The sequence below is a fragment of the Malus domestica genome, chromosome 16 (genome assembly GCF_042453785.1).
Source record: "Malus domestica chromosome 16, GDT2T_hap1".
Taxonomy (NCBI): Eukaryota; Viridiplantae; Streptophyta; class Magnoliopsida; order Rosales; family Rosaceae; genus Malus; species Malus domestica.
This window is the reverse complement of record NC_091676.1, coordinates 13593845-13616238: the sequence shown is the minus strand read 5'-3', so window position 1 is coordinate 13616238 and position 22394 is coordinate 13593845. Positions and strand designations below refer to the sequence as shown.

The following is a 22394-nucleotide window of genomic DNA, read 5'->3' as shown; positions in this document are numbered from 1 at the left end:
AACACATTGGGTTTAGCACATTTTAACTTACAAATTCGGTTTAGAAAATAATACCCAAAACAAATAATTAAGTAAAAAAATTAATTTAATTAATTCGGTTCAGTTCGGTTTGGTTCGGTTTCTAGATCAATAAAACCGAACCGAACCAAAAGAATTCGGTTCGGTTCGGTTTTTTCAATTCGGTTCAGTTTTTTCGTTCGGTTCGATTTTTTCAGTTTCGGTTCGGTTTGGTTTTCGGTTTTTTTCGGTTTTCGGTTTTTTGAACCCACCCCTAGTCATTACTATATTTTTTGGCCAAATAATAATTGCCTAATTTCCATGAAAAATAAATATAGGTACATTTAAGATGTCTAGTGGAGTTACTAAATGTGATCCAGCTTGAGAACATGGAGACCCAATAGATGGAAATAAACATGGCACAATTTGCAAATATTGTGGTCGGGTAATAAAGAGTGACGGAGTGACACGACTTAAGTACCATCTTAGTGGATTAGATCCAGGAAATGATGTCTAACGATGCGATAATGTCCCCCCAAAAGTGAAGGCATTCATCATCACATTATTAAAAAATAAAAAACACCAAAAGAAAAAGAAAACACATGGAATGGAAAATATTCGAGCTGGGCTACGAGGAGAAGTCATTGGCCAAGCGGTTAACAGTGATGATGATGACGATGAAGACGAATGTGATGATGACATGGGACATGAAAAACGACGCAATTTCAAACAAGTATTACGTGCCTCCAAACAGTCAGCATGGAAAAGAGAACACCTTCATAAAATTCCTAATAGAGCACAAGGTTCCGGGACAAGTGGTGGTGCACAAATGAGACGGGGAGCAAGTGTTAGAGAATCACAACCAACCCACCAATAGCCCCAAGTTTATATAAGTCATCCAAAGCACGTCAAAAAAGTGTTTGGAGTTATTTCACTGGAGGTAATGTGAATGAGGGAATGGGGTGTCTAATTAGCAAGTTCTTTATATATGAAAATGTCTCTGCTGAGAATGCATCATCACATCATTTCAAAAATATGGTATTGGGATGTCAATAGGCCGGTGTTGGAATACAACCTCCCACTCCCTATGAGGTAAGAAACAAATATTTGGAAATAGAGTATAAAGACATTGGCGAGTATGTTAATAAGTTGAGGTCAAAGTGGGAAACTAATGGTTGCACAATTATGTGTGACGGATGGACTGGCCCGACTAGATTGTCTAGCATAAACTTCATGGTATACTCCAAGGGAAAGACAATTTTTTTGAAGTCCGTTGATGCTTCAAACCATATAAAGAACTACAAGTATATTTACAAATTATTGAGGGATGTAATCATGGAGATGGGAGAGCATAATGTTGTCTAAGTCATGACCGACAACGGTTCTGCATTTGTCAAAGCTGGAAAAAAGTTAATGAAGCATCATAATGTGTTTTGGACATCATGTGCAGCACATTATATTGATCTCATGTTTGAGGCCATGGGAAAGAGAGAATATTGCTAATGTCGTAAAAAGAGCTAGAACGATCACAAATTATATTTACAATCACGGTTGGTTGTTGGCAAAGATGCGTGAATTTTGCAAAGGAGAAATTATTCATCCAGCTACCACTCAATTCGCCACCAACTATATTGCATTAGACAGCTTACTTAAGAAGAAAGTAGGGTTGAAACAACTATTCACTAGTGACGATTGGGCTAACCACAATTTCAACCGCTCAAATGCAGGTCGTATGGTGGAAAGTATAGTGCTTAATCATGCTTTTTGGACTCAATCAGAACATGTGTGCCAAGTGGTTGAACCTCTTTACAAAGTTTTACGGATTGTTGACACAGAAGTGTATCCTACTATGGGGGCAATATATGAGTTGATACTTGTAGTGAATGAGGACTTGGAAATAAGACATGGTGCAAGGTGGGTCATAAAGATAATTGATAACCGATGGTATAAAACATTATACCACGATTTGCATGCAGCATGTATAAATTATGTCATAATTTGTAATTCATTTCTTTAGTTGCATAAGTATTATTTCTCTTATTAGAGTATGTGTTTCTTTGAATAGCATATTATTTGAATCCTCGATACCAATACAGGCCCGGTGTTAGAGATGATGGTACGCTTATACTTGCTGTACATAATGTATACTCTAAATTAGACCCTACATCACCAGCAATTGGCCAATTTGGAAATGAGGTACACAATTACTTAAATTATAATAATTACATTGTTAGATTAAACTAACACGATTTATTGAATTCAGCTAACATGGTTTAAAGATGCAAGAAGAACTTTTGGATAACCAACATCAATTGCTGCTCGAACAAAAATGTCTCCTAGTGAGTGTAAACATATTTCACTATCAGTTTATAATAGAATTTGTTGGAGTTATTAGGCTTATCAACATTGTTTTTCATTATAGCTGACTGGTGGATCATGTATGGGACTGATGCACCAACTGTTGGAAAGTTAGCAATCAAAGTATTATCACAAACAGCTTCCTCATCTGCTTGTGAAACAAATTGGAGTACATTTGCACTCATACACACAAAGCAAAGAAATAGGTTGGCTCATAGTAGGTTGGAAAAATTAGTTTATTGCTACTACAACATGAAGCTTCAAATTCGAGATAAGGAAGCAAAAATATATCATGTCAACCGTGGTGACCCACTAGATTTGTTTGATATTGTTGCTGAAGATGATGATACAGAGGGTAACCAACTTTATCAATGGATTAGACCTCTTCATTTAGATGATGATGATGAAGACAACCCAGTTTTAAGAGTTGCTGAAGAAGCACGTAATGAAGGGATAAATGTAGAAAAAGTATTAGAGGATGAGGTGGGATCTAGCAACGCTGACTCTTTGGAAGAACTTCTGTTCCCAAGACCAAAAAACACTGGAATTCCACCTTCTTCCAATCCTACATAACCACAAGATCCTGCTGATACTAATGATAACTCTAGTACAAGATCAAGAGACTCGCTTACCACCAGAGGTGGGAATGATGAAGGATAGTGTGGAACTGGAGGTAGTGGTGGATATAGAAACTATGTTGGATTTATGAGCCTTTTCACTGGTGAGGCGAACTTCACGCATGCAACACAAGATGACGACCATGGCAGTAGGCGGGCAGGACCAGGAATTGGTGCCAGAGGGAAAGACTATACTCGTAGAGAAAGAGGCAAAGGGACTTTGTCAAGTCAAGAAGATGACTCGTTATCTATAACTTTGGACTCTGTTGGAGTGGGAAGTAGCAACCATGGTTATCCTCATAACCAACCATTTCCCTATCCTTCATATCCCATTCATGTTGGGATGGAATTGAGCGACTCATGGAAAGAATCTGAGACTCAATCTTCAAATGATTTTGCTTATGGACAATGTCAATCAATCTCGGATCCATATAGGTGGCATGTTAACAATTACATGTAAAACTATTTTGGGGATTTATCATTTGATGACTACTCTTCACAATACACTTACTCTACACATAGAGATGATGAAGATAGTGAAATTTTTTAAACTCATAGGAATTCTATGTGGTACTAAGTCACTCATGTATCTTACCATGCAATGTATAAAGTGTAAAATATTGTACTAATTCATTATATATAAAAGATTATGGTGTGTTTAAACTTCTTTCATTAATTATTATATATTTTCTACACTCACAGTGTTTGCCAGCTCACTATATAATCAACTTAAATCAGTTAAATCCATCATGCAATGCATTTCCTTCCAATGTTTTGTGATAAACTAATAGATAATTGACTAAATAAACATCCTGCAAAGTTTCAATAAAAATTTCCAAGTTTGTCTTACAATTTCCATGGTTTTTATTCAATTTTTATCGATATCGATAATATCCCGATATTTCCATCGAAATTTCCGTGTTTTTGGACTACCGATATTTCCAATATCATCGATATTTTAGACCTTGCTCACATCACATAAAGTGAGGAACCTTTTGGTAGTGACCAATGTGGAACAATGAAATTCTACTCAAAATTTCCAACATTAATTAAGTTTATTATTTAACATATAACATACAAAAATATCATAATTTTTGTTGTAGTATTTTAGTGATTTTGATGGTATAAGATAAAAGTTCAAGTGATTACGAGTTAAATACTTTACGAAATATTTTTCAAAAGTTGTATGAATTTATAATGAATTCTAAAAGAAATAACGATGTCAAACATGTGGTATAAAAAGTAAAAGGCTAAGGTTGCACAACCTAATTGAACAACAATTAAAACAAAGAAAAATAGGTAGTTGGTCACATGGGAAATAGAGAGATAAATCTTTTTTCTTCGCTAAAACCAAAGTCCAAGAACAATTGAGTCATGGTAGTCTTCTTTGTGTTTCTCTTCTTCTAAAATTAGATTTTTCTTCTTAGTTCAAAGCTTATATCGTACATTATCTGCACAATCATTGCCTCCTCGTATAAGGTTCATGTGTTAAGAAAAATAAAATGAGTTGACAAATTGTTGCCTCCAAATATAGAATAACATCGTATTAAAAGAAAATTGAGCTGGTTGACCCACCGATTGGGCACCCAAACCAGGAAAGAAATAAAAAATTAGCCGATGGACCCACTCGGCAACCCGACCCATAAGGTAGAACCATAGAATGAATGAGGATCCTCTTCAGATCTCGGGAATCCATCAATTACATATGTTTATTATATATCGTGTGATCAGAAATTATTGTAAATTTTTTTATTTAAAATTAAATATAAACAATACCTAATAAAAATTGACCGTATGATGTACGATGAACGAATGTGATTCGATAATCTCAAAATAAGGATCCGGAGAGGATCCTCATTCCCGTAGAATGACCAACAACAAGAGCGGGAAATCAGATTTTCCTGTAATTGGCGTGAAATTCTTAGTTTTCCCACCCAACGATTTTCCGAACCGCACATCTCAATTTCCAAATCGAACGGCTGTAAACGCATCTATTTAATAACATCATCCAAGCCGAAGCACCTGCGGGCCCCACTCTCGCTCATTTTTCGAAGTTTTAAACTTGGTCATTATTTTTCGCCCAGAGGCTTAAAAAATCTATAATTTAAATTCGGTCCCTCTCTCTCTCTCTCCGCTCTGTCTCTCACTCTTCTCTTCTTTCATTCACGAAACCCTCGATCTGAGAAAATTAACAACCGCCATGGCGAGAGCTTCGAAGCCGCAGGTGTCGTCTGACGAAGCCCCATCCAACGGCTTTAATTCGTCGGAGGAAGAGCCGATTAACGACCAGGAGGAGGAGGAGGTCGACGAGGAGGAGCTCGAAGCCGTGGCTCGCACCGCTGACTCCGACGACGACGAGAACTACCCCGGCTCCGACGATGACATGGTGGCCGATGAGAATGGCGATGATGGCTTGGAGGAGGAAGAGGTATGACATTTACGATTTTGCCATTGCGGTACTGTCTACGGTCGTGCTTTGTTCGTTCGTTTCATTGGATCTGAGCTGTGAGGTGTTACTGCTTGTGTGTGTTATGGTTGTTTCAAATTGAAGTTTGGGAATTTGTTGCGCTGGGGTTTTGGTGGTACAGGGATTGGTTGCTTTTTCCCATTTTTGGGATAGAAGAATGGGTAAGGAGAGAAACGAATGCCTTGGCCTGGGGTTATTAAATTGATTTCACAGCATTTTTTGTTTTGTTTTGCGTAGTGGTCTTTGAAGAAAAACAAGTTTCTTTGTACTGGAACTTTGCAAGTGGTTATTTTTTGTCATAGTTTGTGCATTTACCGGAAGTACTGAAGCTTCTCCAAATTTCTTGGCTTTTGGTGGATAATAGTTGTCAATGGCATCACCTAAGAGTTGTTGGCCTAGCGGTCAGGTCCTTGGTTTGCTCCCAAGTGGGCTGGGGTTCGACTCTACGGTACCCACCTAGCAAAAATGCTATAGTTTCTCGCTCCGCAAATGTTGTGGGGTCAGGCGGGGGGCCTATTTATTAGTGACTCGGATACACTAGTTTCCAAAAAACAAAAAAATAGTTGGCATTGGCATCATTGTACTTGGGTTTGACTCTTTAAGGTTTGCTGGTGTAAGTGCCAAAGCATTTCGGCTTACCTTTTCTGACCAAAGGCTCTGTCTTTCATGCAGGACGATGAAGCTATTTTGAGTAATGCTGAAATTGGGAAACGGGAAAAGGCTAGGCTTAGAGACATGCAAAATTTGAAGAGACAAAAGGTTCAAGAAATATTGGATGCACAAAATGCAGCCATTGAGGCTGACATGGTGAGTGCGTTGGAAGGGTTAATATTGCGCTGCATTTGTACTTGTTATTGGATATGTAGTCTCTTTTATAAGGTAGTTGATTTTTTTGTATTGGTTTAATTGCAGAATAACAAGGGGAAGGGGCGGTTGAAGTATCTTCTGCGGCAGACAGAGTTATTTGCCCATTTTGCTAAAGGTGACCAGTCTGCATCCCAGAAGAAAGTGAAGGGAAAGTAAGTTCACTAATTCTTGCAGTCTTTGCGTATTCATAATCTATACTATTTGGTCATTGATTATTGTCTTCGGTAGTATATTTGCCTTCAAGAGATAAATAGGAGTCAAAATTTTGAGCTAGAATTTCTTTTGTGTCAAAAAAAGTAGAATGATTGCCTTTAATTGGTTATGATTATTGCATGAGGGAATTAAGATTTTAAAAGTTCTTACTGGTGCTTACTTGTTTAATCACAAATTTAGAGGTCGTCATGCTTCAAAATTAACTGAAGAGGAAGAGGATGAAGAATGCCTTAAGGAGGAAGAAGATGGGTTGGCTGGGGCTGGAACCACCCGGCTGTTGACACAACCTTCTTGTGAGAATTTTTTTTTAAATCTAGTTGATTTTCTGAAGGCTGCTTTAAAATTTACTTCACTGTTTAGGTACAGTTTAAAGTTTTAGACTTGCTTTTCCTTTTTCCTTTTGTTCAGGTATTCAGGGGAAGATGAGGGATTACCAACTGGCTGGATTGAACTGGCTCATACGACTCTATGAAAATGGTATAAATGGAATCCTTGCAGATGAAATGGTAAGCACTGATTTGCGGCTAATAGGGTTAAATCTTTCCTTTCTTCCATGTATGAATTGTGTTTTATTTTGTGTGAGCTGTCCTAATGATGAATTAGCCGACCCCACTTAGTGGGAAAAGGCTTTGTTGTTGTTGTTGTCCTAATGATGAGTACGTTTGTTCTCTTCCATCAGGGGCTTGGTAAAACATTGCAAACCATCTCCTTATTGGGATACCTGCATGAGTTTAGAGGAATAACTGGCCCTCATATGGTAGTTGCTCCAAAGTCAACTCTTGGAAACTGGATGAATGAGATTCGGCGTTTCTGCCCCATCTTGCGTGCTGTGAAATTTCTTGGTAATCCTGATGAAAGAGTAAGTCATTCTGGTGTGATTTGTATGCATGAGTTATAAAAGTTTTGGATACTCTGCTCAATATTTCATTTCTTTCGCTATCTTGCAGAAGCATATACGTGAGGACCTTCTGGTTGCCGGGAATTTTGATGTATGTGTCACAAGTTTTGAAATGGCCATCAAAGAGAAGACTTGCTTACGCCGTTTTAGTTGGCGTTATATTATAATTGATGAAGCCCATCGTATTAAGAATGAGAATTCACTGCTTTCAAAAACCATGAGGCTGTATAATACCAACTTCCGCCTCCTAATTACGGGTACACCACTTCAGGTATGAATTGCGATATTTCTTTGATTTATGGGACATGCTACATGCTGGATTAATTTTGTTTGGTGATGCTTTATTTATGCATACCTAGCATGGCACTTGAAAGTTTCTAATTTTTTTTTTCTTCGATGTCATTTTTCGAGGGTAACCTGGGTTAAATTTAATTTCTAAGTAGCAAGAATATTTCTTTTTAAGCATGCTTTTTATTTTTCCATGGTTTGCTTGCAGAATAATCTTCACGAACTATGGTCTCTGCTTAACTTTCTTCTGCCAGAGATATTTAGTTCTGCTGAAACTTTTGATGAATGGTTTCAAATATCTGGTGAGAACGACCAGCAGGAGGTTGTACAACAGCTTCACAAGGTAGGACTAAAGTCATCTTGAGTATTTGGTGCCCCTGCTTTATCATTGCAATATCTCACTTTGATTTATTCTTCTTTAAGGTCCTCCGGCCATTTCTTCTTCGAAGGTTGAAGTCAGATGTTGAGAAAGGTTTGCCTCCAAAAAAAGAAACAATTCTCAAAGTAGGCATGTCACAAATGCAGAAACAGTACTACAGGGCTTTACTACAAAAAGATCTTGAAGTTGTTAACGCTGGTGGAGAACGTAAACGCCTTCTGAACATAGCAATGCAGCTTCGTAAATGCTGTAATCATCCTTATCTTTTTCAAGGTGCTGAGCCTGGGCCTCCATATACGACCGGAGACCATCTTATCACAAATGCTGGTAAGCTTGAGATTTTGTAAAGCATTGACTTCATTGATGCATATTGTTTGTTTGATCATCTAACACATCCTTATTAAATTTTCAATTGTAGGTAAAATGGTTCTTTTGGATAAGTTGCTTCCAAAGTTAAAAGAGCGTGATTCTAGGGTCCTAATATTTTCACAGGTTAGTTCCATTCTGTGAAATCATTATACTTTTATTGGTATGAATTCATGTGAATGTAAGCAAATATGTTGCGAATTGCAATGCATGCCCAGAGATGTATCTCAATTCTGTTGTATGGTTCCTTGGTTTAAATGTCAGATGACTAGGCTGCTAGATATCCTTGAAGATTATTTAATGTTGCGGGGGTACCTGTATTGTCGCATTGATGGCAATACTGGCGGAGAAGATCGTGATGCTTCCATTGATGCCTTCAACAAGCCTGGAAGTGAGAAATTTGTGTTTTTGCTATCGACCAGAGCTGGAGGACTTGGTATTAATCTTGCCACTGCAGATGTTGTCATCCTTTATGACAGTGATTGGTGAGCATCTTTATCATTTTCTTTATACCGATGGTCATTGTTCTGTCTGCATGTCTATACCTCTGGTGTTTGATATTGCTTTAATATGTGACATGTGTTCTAGGAACCCTCAAGTTGATTTGCAAGCACAAGATCGTGCTCACAGGATTGGTCAGAAGAAAGAAGTTCAAGTGTTCCGGTTCTGCACTGAGGTATGAATGTGTTCTGACATGATACATTTCAAACTATGTAATATTTGTATATGGGTAGTTTCTCATTGTGCATCATTTACACTTTGAAACAGTATACTATTGAGGAAAAAGTTATTGAGAGGGCTTATAAAAAGCTTGCTCTTGATGCTTTGGTGATTCAACAAGGGCGATTAGCGGAGCAAAAAAGTAAGGAACACAATTTTTTTCTAAGATCTTTTAAGCGAGCATATGCACAAATTTATTTCCTTTAATTTTGTTCTTGTTGTATGCAGCTGTTAATAAAGATGAATTACTTCAAATGGTGAGGTTTGGTGCTGAAATGGTCTTCAGTTCCAAGGATAGCACAATTACAGATGAGGACATTGATAGGATTATTGCTAAAGGAGAAGAGACAACTGCTGAGCTTGATGCAAAGATGAAGAAATTTACTGAAGATGCTATCAAATTTAAGATGGATGATAGTATGTTTGTCAATTTATTGTTACTTTCCTTTATGCATTAGATTATATTTTTGTTATTGCAATTGATGTTAAAATGGAAATTGCAATTTTCTAATGTTGGTGCTGTTTCTACAGCTGCTGAATTGTATGACTTTGATGATGAAAAGGTGGGTACCATATTCTTTTAATTTTCTTCTTCGATCAAATTTTTATGGTTATGGTATTATTTCATTTGGCTTACCGTAGTTTTGTTCGTCTTTGTGATTTATAACTCATTTTATGTGTATCTTTTTACCTGATGAAGGATGACAAGCTTGATTTCAAGAAAATTGTTAGTGATAACTGGATTGAACCACCAAAAAGAGAGCGGAAGCGCAAGTATGGATTTACCTGTCTGCCTCTTTACTTTGCATTTATTTTCTCTAGTTTTTAAGTATGAATTTTGTGCTTTCATTATTAGTTACTCAGAGTCTGAATACTTTAAGCAAACAATGCGCCAAGGTGCTCCAGCAAAACCAAGAGAGCCTCGAATTCCACGCATGCCTCAATTGTAAGCGCCTCCTTAAGCTGGTTGTTGACTGATTCTCATCTGTGTTATGTTCTTTGACCTTTTATAAATGTTCAATAATACTTATTATCTATTCTTGCCTTTTTGTCTCCAGACATGATTTCCAATTTTTCCACACACAAAGGTTGAATGAGCTGTATGAAAAGGAAGTACGTTTCCTCATGGTATGTATAAGTGAACTATTATAATTTATATTCATTTCTATTTATGGCTTGAGATATATGCCTTTGCAGCCTATTTATCTATCTTTATTTTTTCAAAAAATTCTCAGCAAACTCATCAGAAGAATCAGTTGAAAGATACAATAGAGGTGGAGGAACCAGAAGGTATTTATGGTTTTCATATGAATTCAATTAATGTGCTTTTGTGTTTTCTGCTATTCCATCTGCTAACTGCGTATTCGAATGTATAGAACTTGGAGATCCTTTGACTGCTGAGGAGGTGGAAGAAAAGGAAAGCCTGTTAGAAGAGGCAAGTATAATATATGCTGCAGATGTTCTCATCGAGGTTTTCTTTATTGAGCTTTTTCATTGGTGGATTTCAGGGTTTCTCTACTTGGAGTAGAAGAGATTTTAATACCTTCATTAGGGCCTGTGAGAAGTATGGCCGTAATGACATAAAAAGCATTGCTGCCGAGATGGAAGGGAAAACAGAGGAGGAAGTTGAAAGATACGCAAAGATTTTTAAAGAAAGATACAAGGAGTTAAATGGTAAGCGATATCCAGCAGTTATGTGTTGGTAGCTTTAGGTAGACAATGTTGTTGGTTAAAGTCTAGGGCTCTATTTGGAAACGTTGGAAGGCAGGATTTGGAATTGGCTTTAAATCTAAATATATCCTTAATTTTTAAATATACTATCCACATGCAACATGAATTGGTTTTAAATCTAAATAATCCGACCAAAAAAATTTATTTCGTTTCCATTTGTCCAGGTATTGAATTTCAAATCATATGACTGGATTTTTTATGGCTTGTATTGCTCAGTGCTTGAGCATATTAATGTCTCACCATGATTTGTGGTAGATAGGCAATTTGATATCACTGATTTTTATTGCTTAAGCACCCTTTCTGAGTACGCTTTCCAACAAATCATCTCAGATTCTGAGCAAGCTAGATCTCTTATGAGTTATGAACTCAAGCACATGGTAGATGCTTGAGTTTCTTTTCATTGGTTGGGAAATCAGAAAAAGCTATAGTTTGTGATTGAGCTAACGAGACTAGGGGCGCTTACATGTGTGTGTGTGTGTGTGTGTGTGTGTGTGTATGTAGAAATATCACACACACACACACACATATATATATGCACATTATACATACAATGTCTTTTAGTTTTGTTTAGGGAGCTGTTGTGATTGGAACCTTAGATTCCAAATTGTTGACTCTATTGGTGCTTTCAGATTATGATAGGATCATTAAGAACATTGAAAGAGGTGAGGCTAGAATTTCCCGCAAAGATGAGATCATGAAAGCCATTGGGAAGAAGTTGGATCGTTACAAGAATCCATGGCTGGAATTGAAGATCCAGTATGGTCAGAACAAGGGGAAGTTGTACAATGAAGAATGCGATCGTTTCATGGTACAGTTTGGGACTCTCTAGCTTATGTTCTATACAAACTTCTGATTTTTTATGTTTAATCTCTGGTGGTTTTTCATGTCTATTTCACTACAGTTATGCATGGTTCACAAACTTGGGTATGGGAATTGGGACGAGTTGAAGGCAGAATTCCGCACATCACCCTTGTTTCGTTTTGATTGGTTTGTGAAGTCTCGCACAACTCAGGAACTCGCTAGGAGGTGTGATACAATAATTAGGCTGGTGGAGAAAGAGAACCAAGAATACGACGAGAGGGAGAGGCAGGCCCGCAAAGAGAAGAAGCTTGCTAAGGTTTGAAGGCTTCAAATGCACACATTTATTCTGTACTTTATTTATTTTTTTATTCTTTCATTCTGTGTAAGTTTATCTTAGTTGCCGGTCCCAAGCCCGGATAAAGGAGGAGGGAAAGGGCATCAGGTAGTCGACACCTGGCATTCCTATCTTACGTCGAATCCTTGGGTTGCGATCATACCAACTCACATGCACCGGATTCCATACGAACGCCGAAGTTAAGCGAGTTTGGGCGAGAGTAGTACTAAGATGGGTGACCGCTTGGGAAGTCCTCGTGTTGCACCCCCCACAGCCGACCCCACCTAGTGGGAAAAGGCTTTGTTGTGTCTTGTTGTGTTGTGTTTGTTCCTGGTCTAGTACCATGCTTGTTTTAAAGAAATGTCCCAAATTAGCGGATGCGTTATCATGTATCATGTTTTGTTTCAGAGCATGGCGCCATCGAAGCGGGCCATGGGCAGGCAGCCGACTGAGAGCCCAAATTCCGGAAAGAAGAGGAAGCAACTAACCATGGATGATTATGTCAACTCGGTATGTGTTTCTTTTATTGAGTTGTACGGTGTGTTGATTTTTAATCTCCTGTAAGGGGTGGCTGATGGCTTGAATAACTGAAACAATTTATGGTCTTATTTTGCAGGGAAAAAAGAGGAAATGATCAAACATAAACATCCTGAATGCTTTTGGGTGCTCGAGACATCGGATGTTTGGACATCGAAAAGCACGGAGTATTAGAGTTTAGGCTTTTTGTCTTTATATTTTTTGCCCGATGGTTTTCGGATCACGGTCAGGTTCAACATTACCTGTGATCGGAGTAGTGACCGTGACCTTAGTAGCGTTAGGGTTAGCCGAATTATAAAGATATGTATAAAGAAGTAGAGACTAGTTCTGATTTGCCCACAATGTTTTGAACACCATGCATGTCATTCAATGAGATGTATGTCTTTGGTATACTGCTTGTTTGATGTGTAGAGAGGATATGATCTCTGTAGTTCCTCTCCGTCGCGGTTGCAGTGTATATTTCTTCTAAAAGTTTGATGATATTAATAGACGTGTGGTTAGTTAAGTTGACTAGAGCAGTGTCATGCATAGTTTATGCTGAACTCAAGGGCTTCTCTCGTTTATGGTTTTCTAGCAAGGGCTAAGGCGCATACGATGCGATTTGGTGGTCAAGCTATAAGTTTATGAAGTACAAAGCAAGGGGGTTGCAACGAAGTACCAAGCATGAAAAACAATGTTTTGCAATATCAAATTTTGTACATTGAACAATGAAGGCAATAAAAATAAAAACATATGGGAAAATAACTTCACAAGGAGAGAAATTTACATGGGAAAAACAATTGGATCGACGTTTCTGTATAGGCCGAAAACATGACTCAGAAATCCATCCATACACGAGATTGTATGAGAGTACAAAAGATGCAACAACATCATCCAAACCAAACCCACAACTTCCCCAAAACGTACAGGCTACACATCATACGGGGCAAAAATTATACATCGTTGTCGGGCGCTACCCGAAAATCATTAAACTAGCCCCATTCCTCCAATCCCTTTCTCTTACCTTGTTTCTTCCTTTTACTGCAATACCCGAGCATTCAGTTTCCATACTCAACTACAAGAATGACATATCACAAGCAAACAATAGCCAAAGCCGGAGGATGACAGAATACTTATTCCCTCGGTGAGCATGGACACCAATACCGTAAAGGATGAAAGCAGCTCTCGTAATCTTCTCTTTCATCGCAACGTCCCCCAGAAACTTACAATACATTTTTCCTCAGAAGAAGATTTTACTAGGCCTGTTGCTGCATTTACTCATTTGTACCGTCAAAGCTACCCATCGCATTTGCTCGCTTCTTTTCTCTCCAATTTTCACCCCAAACCTTTGCCTCAGCCACTGCACGCTCTCTATCTAGATCACGGTTTCTTGGAGTTTCCCGTGCTCTCCCAGCACTTAGTGGGCTGTCTCTCTGAGACTCTTGTCGGTCCAACCCATCTAAACCTCCTCTTCTCCCAGACCCAGTGCCAGTTTCAACCCTCCCTAATTCTGCGGCGGTATTCAAGTCCTTATTGGGGTCTCGTCTTCTGAAATCAGGTGAGTTTTTATGCCTAGCAGGTGAACCCTGTCGCCCACCACGTAGAGAGTCATCTGGGCTATCTAGCCCATCTCCCACGTTCCTTCGTTCATCCCTGTGCCTAGGAGTAGATGGACCAACTCTGTTACTTTGAGTACTGGCTGCATTTGGATCATATGTTTGGGAGGCTAAGTACGTCAGAGCAGTCACAACATCCCCTATTAGAGGCCTTGTAGCCGCTTGCTCCTGCAAACACATGGCTGCAACAGCAAGAGCTTGGTAGAGCCCTCGCATTGGGTAACGGCCTTGCAATAGCGGATCAGCCATTTTCGGGAACTTCCTACGATCCTTGAAGAGTGGCCGTGCCTGTAAACCGAATATCCACAAAACGAGAAGACGAAAACAAAAAGACAGCTTTGTTTCAAGTGAATTCGCGGAGTGATGAAAACTTATCTGAAAAAATATTAACCAAAATTATAAAAATGACAAATGCATACTTACCCATGCAACAAGATTATGCTCTCCAGGACCTCGGGTATTATCAATGGCTTTTCGCCCTGTAATAAGTTCAAGGAAGACGACTCCAAAACTGTAGACATCGGACTTCAGAGTCAGTTGGCCAGTCATAGCATACTCTGGAGCACAGTAGCCATATGTTCCCATCACACGTGTGGAGACGTGTGTCTTGTCACCAACGGGACCTAGTTTTGCAAGCCCAAAATCAGATAACTTTGGGTGAAAACCCTCGTCAAGAAGGATGTTTGACGATTTCAAGTCTCTGTATATGACGGGAGGGTTTGCTTTATCATGCAAATATTCCAAACCCTTAGCTGCACCCGCCGCAATCTTCATTCTTGTATTCCAGTCCAGGGGTTCCTTGTCTGATGGAAGATCTGAAAAAGTAAAAGAGAAGCAATGTGGATGATTTAAAGAAATTGTACACATCGAAAACAAACTTCAGATTTGTAAGTAATAAAGAGATTTGAAGGGAGAAGAAATTGTTCACCAAAAAAATAGATAATGATACTGCAAAATTAGGTTTTGGGGTTTTGGCAATATGACTGAGCAGAGTGTTGACTGGCCCTTCCCAGTGCACTGAATTCGAAAGTTAGATGCTACAAAAGTAATCAGTTTGCAGCAAAGGCCACTAACCTTCAAGTTAACATGCTCTTTCTTTTACATAGCAATATTTAGTTGTTCATTTGTAAGTACTGTGAAAGGTTTCCTAGAGATCCTTGGTACACTTGAACCCAGGTCTGGGTAGTTGACTGTCGAAAGAGTAGTTCATATCTTTGGAGCTATATTACTCGACTAAAAACCTTTTTGCCACTTAGCTTCACTTCGGGGCCTTTTTCACACATTTTTTTTCTGTTCCAACAATTTTTTGAAGGTCCTTTTGATACCTTGAGCTTGAATCCAATCACTGTTCCGATGGGAAAATCAATTTTGAAAAATTACCGTCAACTGTAACTTTGACAGGTATCACCCTCAACTGATCAGAAAAGCAAACAATCTAATGTCTATTCCTTTATTTCCATGCATTTATCTTACTGACCTAATTTTGGTTTCATTCATTCAGTTTTCCTATCATTCATTCAGCAACATAAGACGTATCTGGCATCAGACAGTAAATACACAGTAAAAATATCCCTTCTGTATTCTACGACAATGTGGCAATTAGATTAACTGTTTCCTCTATTTTGAATCCGCATTTACTACCATGTCAGCCTTACGTACAGGACTCGGCGCATATCCCATGTGCATCACAGTGCGCCTTTCTTGGCCTACTAGTATCCTAAATGTACAGTCCAAGGACTGTCAAATATGAAAAAGATGAAATTTCGAACTTTCACTACTCAAAACAAGCCCAGAACTATAACAGACACAATGTCATGTCAACGCAATAAACTCAAAGTAAGAGCTATTCCAGACGTCATGAACCGATGAGGAGAAAGATGGATGGGTTACAAAACTTAATCATTTTAAAGCAATCCCATGTTTGTCTCCAACAAAATTTTTAATCACTGGTTTTTCTGATTTGAATCCCGCAATCTCACTATGGAAAGCATAATCAAATACGGAAAAACTGCACAACGCTATGACTTTGACCAAGAAAGGAACTCATGCAGCGTAACCAAGGGATTATGCCAGCAGTTGAGTACAGACTAAAAGCACAAGTTAGATTAAATACATAGAATGGTCAAATAAATAGCAGGAATGACTTGTTAATCATCACTCATCAGCATTTGATCTACTTCAGTGACGGTAATTTATTAGCTGAATCCCTGATTAACTCTTGTTTCATGTGAGAAATGTTGCCATAAAAACAAACCCTAAAATACTATTGCAAGATTATAAGATCACCTTAAGGAAACTAACATTCGAGGACTAACACAGGCACAACAAGTTATCGAGAATATGCATTTAAGATAAGATGCATTGCCATTCGCCACTAAATCAGGGAAGAGTCATGTCAGTATATTTTTCTAGGGTAATAAGAGAAATTCGATCTGACCATGTAAATGATCCTCCAAGGATCCCAAGGGCATAAACTCGTAAACAAGGAGGCGTTGATCCCCATCAGCACAATAGCCAATCAAGTTAACAAGGTTTGTGTGATGCAGAAGGCTAAGCATAAGAACCTCAACCAAAAATTCTCGATTTCCTTGAAGACCATTCCGGTCAAGTTGTTTCACTGCAACTACCTGGAAACAAATAAATTCATAGGAGAGATCGATCATGGACTACTAGATGGAAAATCAGCAATTGATGCTTCAAATGAATTCTGCATACAAGTTTACCACAATGCAGAAAATGCTGAATAAGATCCTAAATGTAACAGATAGTATCAAGACTCAGAAAAATACTTAAACATGCTATGGTGATGTTTCTCCATTTCATTTCGAACCAATGTACGTACCTGTCCTGTGCTCTCCAAGCGACCTTTGTAAACGCGTCCAAAACCACCTTCACCCAACAAACATTCTGGCCTAAAATTCTTTGTTGCAGCTGCGAGCTCCCGGAAGGTAAATGTTTGTGCAGCAATGTGTGCCGTAGGTCCATCTTTTGGAATAGGTGGTTCCTTCTTAGGATCAGAACCATTCCGTGATTTTTTATCTGAAAAAGGATCAAAGAAGTTGAAAAGGGGTTTGGTTAACAATGAAACTAAAATACATAGAGCCAAGCGAACAACTTCTGAAGCTATAGAAACTATTCAGTAGCCTAACGGACATTCATAAAATTGGAAAGAAACAAAAAAAGACGAGGAAAGCTAAGGACTGAAGTGGCCCAAATGATACTTCAATGTGAATGCACAAGCAAAGACCTCAGATTCAAGATCCCTAACAACGACAATTACTGCATACCGGGCACATATAAATTGTCATAACAGTTATTCTGTGACCATGTCAATTTAAAGCTTAAAACTAACATAATTTCTAAATGTTTGGTACATCTGGAAGTTAAAGAATGAACACAAAACGCCATAAACCGAAAGAAAAATGCTCGAAACTTCAGGAACTAATTGTAGATCTCCGGGATTGATTGACTTGCAACTCCATCAAGTTCAAATTCAAACAACACATATAAGAAAATCAACAATTAAGGAATTACTCCAACAGAGAAACCATAAAAACCCCAATTACCAAACCAACCAAAACCATCCAACAACAACCACAGATGCATCAGATCAACCCTACTACATATTTTACCAACAACCCATGATCACGGTACACCACAAAAACCACCCAAAAACACAAAATTCAGCAGAACCACAACCCACCAATCAAAAACCAAAGAAACCCAGAAAAACAACTCGAAGAAATAAAAAGTTGGAGAGAAAAATTCACCAGAGCTAACTCTTGTAACATGGTGAGACTGAGCAGCTGAGCCTTCTTTAACTGATGAGTCCTTCTTGGTCACTTCCTTGACACCACCACCGCCACCGCTGCCCTCTTTGTTTTTGGATGATCCAAAACAAGGAAAGCACCCACCCATATCAAACTCCAAGCAAAAAATCAAAATCTCCCCCAACAAAAAGTTCAAAACTTTTTCAACAATCACTCATCAGTCATCACCTACCTCCTTCCCCACAGTCCACACACACAACCCAATCTCCCAATTCCAATCAAAATTTCTAAATTCACCCACTTTCTCTCTCTCTCTCTCTCTCTCTCTCTCACTAGGATCCCAAGTGGCCATTTAAGAAGAAGATCGAGACCAACATGTCTGAAGAAGCAGATCAACAAATCGAAGAAAAAAACTGGCGTGGTGTAAGAAGAGAAGGTAAAGAAAAAGAAGACCCCCCACCCCCACGAAAAAAAATATTACAAGTTTAAAAAAAAAAAAGGAGAAAAATTATGTAAAATATGAAGACCAACAATAATGAAATAATAAGAGTGGGATTAAATTTTAATTAATTGTAGGATTATGTAGTCATTAGGAGCTAATTACTCATACGTAATGTTAATCTCTTGGAATAATTAGAAGATGCCCTTATGCCACCAACAAGAAAAAAGAAATTTACTTTTTGGTTATGCTTTTTCTTTTTTAACTTTTTATCCTTTGGGGTAGAGAAATTTTTATTAATATTCTATAGGCAAGTTATATGTTATTTTATTTTACGTGTTATGATAAAGTTTGACGAAAAATTTTCTATGCCTGACTTTGAAAATATCTCTGATAAAATATCAACTAATATATTCAACTTTATAATTTAAACGGAATAATAACGATATTTGACTGTATCAAAAAACTATTTGGACGAATGAGAAGTTTTTAGCATGCACGGATTCTGAATGGTACACTATATATTGTTATTTAAGTGAAGGAAAATATTATTTTCACGTATTTCTCCACTTACATATCGACATTTTGTGTATTATCCCGTGTTATACAACAACAACAACAACAAAATCTTTTCCCACTAAGTGGGATCGGCTATGTGAATCCTAGAACGTCATTGCGCTCGGTTTTGGGTCATGTCCTCCGTTAGAGATTTCGTTCTGGATTCATTTTCATAAGGATTCGACGTAAACTAGGAGTGCCGGCTGTCAACTACCTGACGCCCTCCCCCTCCTCCTTTATCCAGACTTAGGACCGGCAATGTAAGATAAATTTACACCGACGGAATTTAGTGTATTATCCCATGTTATGAACACCTAAAATTGTCTATGGATGGACGTCTAAAATTTACAATTGTTATTAATAATTATGAATAAGGATCATCTCCAGATTTTTTTGTGAGTGGGACCTATCTTTCGAAGGGATGTGCTTCCATACGCACTTTGTGATGGACATCCTTAACACATGTCTTAAAATTACGCAGACACTCTGGGTAGGGAAGAGGGGGGTTGCGATCCATTGCGTTAGAAACTATTTTATTGTTCGTGGTATAGGGGTGTAAGCCGTTGGATGTAGAGATGGGTGAATGGGTTACTGGTGGATAATAGGTGTGACAATGCTGTCTGATCCAACCTTATTGGGGAGAGATCAGAGCAGTACATTTCTGACAATTTTTAAAATTTAAAATCCAAATACCAATAATATGTTTAATTTTTTTTTTTCAAAAAATCTTTTATATTTTAAAAGCGAAAACACACATAGCCAAATGGAACGGGATGCAATATTAGAAGGGGTGGTGTTTGATATTGATTATTTAGCTATGCATTTTGATTTTGCAAAGTTTGTGTTTGTTATGCGGGATAGTAAACTTTGTTGCCCATGAGGTGGTTTCGTTTGCTACCAAGCATGACGGCGAGTTCCTTTAGAATGAGATTGACCACATTTTTTATTTAGGTATATTTGTCGATTTGTTCCTTGAACTTGTATGGAGTTGCCAATCTCTCCCCTGAACTTTAATTTTAGCCAATTACCCCCATAAACTTTTATAATTAGCTAATTTTTCCTTTGAACTTTAACTTTAACCGATTACCCCCTAAACTTTTATAAATAGCCAATTTCTCCCATAACGTTAGATTTTAAGAATTTTAATCCATCTTGATCACGAAAACAACACATGACAACTGTATAAGAGTAAAAAGGATGAAAAATTGAATAAAAGTTTTAAAAATCTAACGCACCGGGGGGGATTGGCTATTTATAAAAGTCCGTGAGGGTAATCGGCTAAAATTAAAGTTTAAGGGGGAAATTGACTAATTATAAAAGTTTAAGGAGGTAATTGGCTAAAATTAAAGTTTAAGGGGGAAATTGGCAGCTGCATACAAGTTCAGGGAACGAATCAACAAATACCTCTTTTATTTAATATTCTTGCAGTTGATGTAAACCTTGTCATTCAGCTTTAATAAATTTTTATCTTTTCGACAAAAATAATTTCAAGCTTGTAAACCTTGTTATTTATTACATTTACAATTTCATCCCCTTATGTTTGAAAGATAGGGCTCTATCTCTTTATTGTTTCTCTCTTTCACTCTCTCGTCTTTTTTCTTCTACTTCTCTCTCTCCTCCTTCTTCCTACCTCGCTCTCCTTCTCCTTCTTCGTGCTTCTCTCATCTGCTTCTTATTCGTATTTCTCTCTCCTCCCCATCTTTTTCTTATTGTTCCATAGATTTATGAGTGTTTTTTTTTATGAGAATGATTAGATTTTTTTTAGTATTGCTTGAAAGTATTTGATTTTGAGGTTTTGATGACTTAGAGGCATGAATTTTGAAGTTGATCTTGTAGAAGTGCATTTATTTAAAAATGATCTTGTAGAAGTGCTGAAATATTGAAACTAATCTTGCAAAAATATTGAAATTTTGAAACTAATCTTACAGAAGTGCTAGAAGTTTTAAAATTGATCTTGTAGAAGTACTGGAATTTTGAAATTGATCTTGCAAAAGTATTGAAAATTTTAAAACTGATCTCGCAGAAATGCTGAAATTTTGAAACTGATCTTGCATAAGTATTGAGATTTTGAAACTAGTAGAAGTGCTGGAATTTTGATATTGATCTTGCAGAAGTGCTAAAATTTCAAAAATTGATATTGCAAAAGTGTTGGAATTTTGCAACTGATCCACAGAAGTAAGAATTTTGAAACTGATCTTGTAGAAACGCTGGAATTTTGAAACTGATATTGTAGAAGTGCTAAAAATTCCAAGACTTATCTTGTAGAAATACTTTGCAAAAATGATGAAAACTTTGAAACTGATCTTGCAAAAGTGTTGAAAACTTTGAAATTGATCTTGAAGAAGTGTATGAATTGTGAAATTGATTTTGCAGAATGTGTCGGTTTTGCTTTCTTTAAGTAACAAATCTATTGGGAGCACGACTACAATTTTAAAATTTTTATTTGCTTGTTTTTGGGCTAGGTTTATTGAAGTTTGAACTTTTGTCTCTCCTTAAAATGATTCAAACTAGTGAAGTTCTATGAAATGTATTTGTCCTATATATAAAACTCCCTATTTTATGGATTTACTTTTTTTTTAATTAGAACATGTAATAAATTTACATGGTAAGAAATATTTCAACTTTTATTTAGGGTTGGTTTGAGATTGTGGTGCTTTAAAAAAAAGCAGCTTATTAAAAAATCTGGAACATTAAATCTGTTTGGTAAAACAAAAAAAAGGTTTTTTTTTTTTTTAAACTGTTGTTAATAAAAGTAGAAAAGCATGAAAAAACATAAGTAAGGTCTACCATGCTTCTAAAAAAGTTTTTTTTTTTCCAAATGGCAAATGTCACATCCCCGCTCGGGCCCCCACCACATCCCAGGCTCAACTCCGTCGTAGCACGATATTGTTTGCTTTGGGCCCCAACCACGCCCTCACGGTTTTGTTTCTGGGAACTCATACGAGAGCTTCCCAGTGGATCACCCATCCTGGAAATGCTCTCGCTCGAACTTGCTTAACTTCGGAGTTCCGATGGAACCCGAAACCAGTGAGTTCCCAAAAGACCTCGTGCTAGGTAGAGATGGGAATATACATATAAGGCTTACAAGATCCACTCCCTTGAGTGATCACGCCTTGATTTAGGTCGGGGTGTGTCAGCAAGTATACCCCCACATGTTTTACAAAATTATAGTTTTTGCCCCTATTATATTATATTAAATATTATATCTTTTTTAGTCATGTAACATATTCAAAGCAATTTATATAAAAGTTTACCAAACACTCAAACATTGTTTTTTATATATATTATTAAAAGCACTTTTACAAAAAAAAAAAGGTTTACCAAACATTTAAGAACTTTATTTTGTAGATGTTTATCTTCACAACATAACATAAGCAGTTTTTTTTAAAAAGCATAGTAATACCAAACTAGCTCTTAATAAGTTAAAGTCACTTGAAATGGCCCTGTAAAATTATAATT

At 37.4% G+C, this 22394-nt stretch overlaps 3 protein-coding genes and 1 non-coding gene across 4 annotated transcripts; 3 read left to right on the top strand and 1 right to left on the bottom strand.

The window, feature by feature from the left end:
• Positions 1-1564: 1564 nt before the first annotated feature.
• LOC139193001 (uncharacterized) lies at positions 1565-2928 on the top strand. Its single transcript, XM_070815956.1, has 5 exons — positions 1565-1911; positions 2094-2193; positions 2277-2328; positions 2420-2524; positions 2708-2928. The coding sequence occupies exons 1-5, from the start codon at positions 1565-1567 to the stop codon at positions 2926-2928; spliced, it is 825 nt and encodes a 274-aa protein (XP_070672057.1).
• A 2127-nt stretch (positions 2929-5055) lies between these two features.
• LOC103403781 (ISWI chromatin-remodeling complex ATPase CHR11) lies at positions 5056-12963 on the top strand. Its single transcript, XM_070815685.1, has 25 exons — positions 5056-5400; positions 6112-6246; positions 6352-6458; positions 6700-6812; positions 6928-7025; positions 7199-7378; positions 7467-7688; positions 7914-8048; positions 8129-8411; positions 8503-8576; positions 8715-8935; positions 9039-9126; positions 9219-9312; positions 9399-9587; positions 9702-9733; positions 9871-9944; positions 10027-10116; positions 10229-10298; positions 10406-10460; positions 10547-10605; positions 10679-10844; positions 11531-11709; positions 11803-12018; positions 12445-12546; positions 12653-12963. The coding sequence occupies exons 1-25, from the start codon at positions 5173-5175 to the stop codon at positions 12668-12670; spliced, it is 3228 nt and encodes a 1075-aa protein (XP_070671786.1). The 5' UTR covers positions 5056-5172; the 3' UTR covers positions 12671-12963.
• On the top strand, positions 12186-12304 carry LOC139193231 (5S ribosomal RNA). The gene has a single exon (XR_011577646.1). It is a non-coding gene; the product is annotated as a 5S ribosomal RNA (ribosomal RNA).
• Positions 12964-13237: 274 nt separating the features above from the next.
• LOC103403780 (serine/threonine-protein kinase PBL27-like) lies at positions 13238-18452 on the bottom strand. The gene is made up of 5 exons (XM_008342613.4): positions 17939-18452; positions 17011-17207; positions 16606-16795; positions 14592-14983; positions 13238-14456 (listed from the first exon to the last, which is right to left on the bottom strand). The coding sequence occupies exons 1-5, from the start codon at positions 18084-18086 to the stop codon at positions 13827-13829; spliced, it is 1557 nt and encodes a 518-aa protein (XP_008340835.3). The 5' UTR covers positions 18087-18452; the 3' UTR covers positions 13238-13826.
• Positions 18453-22394: the final 3942 nt, after the last annotated feature.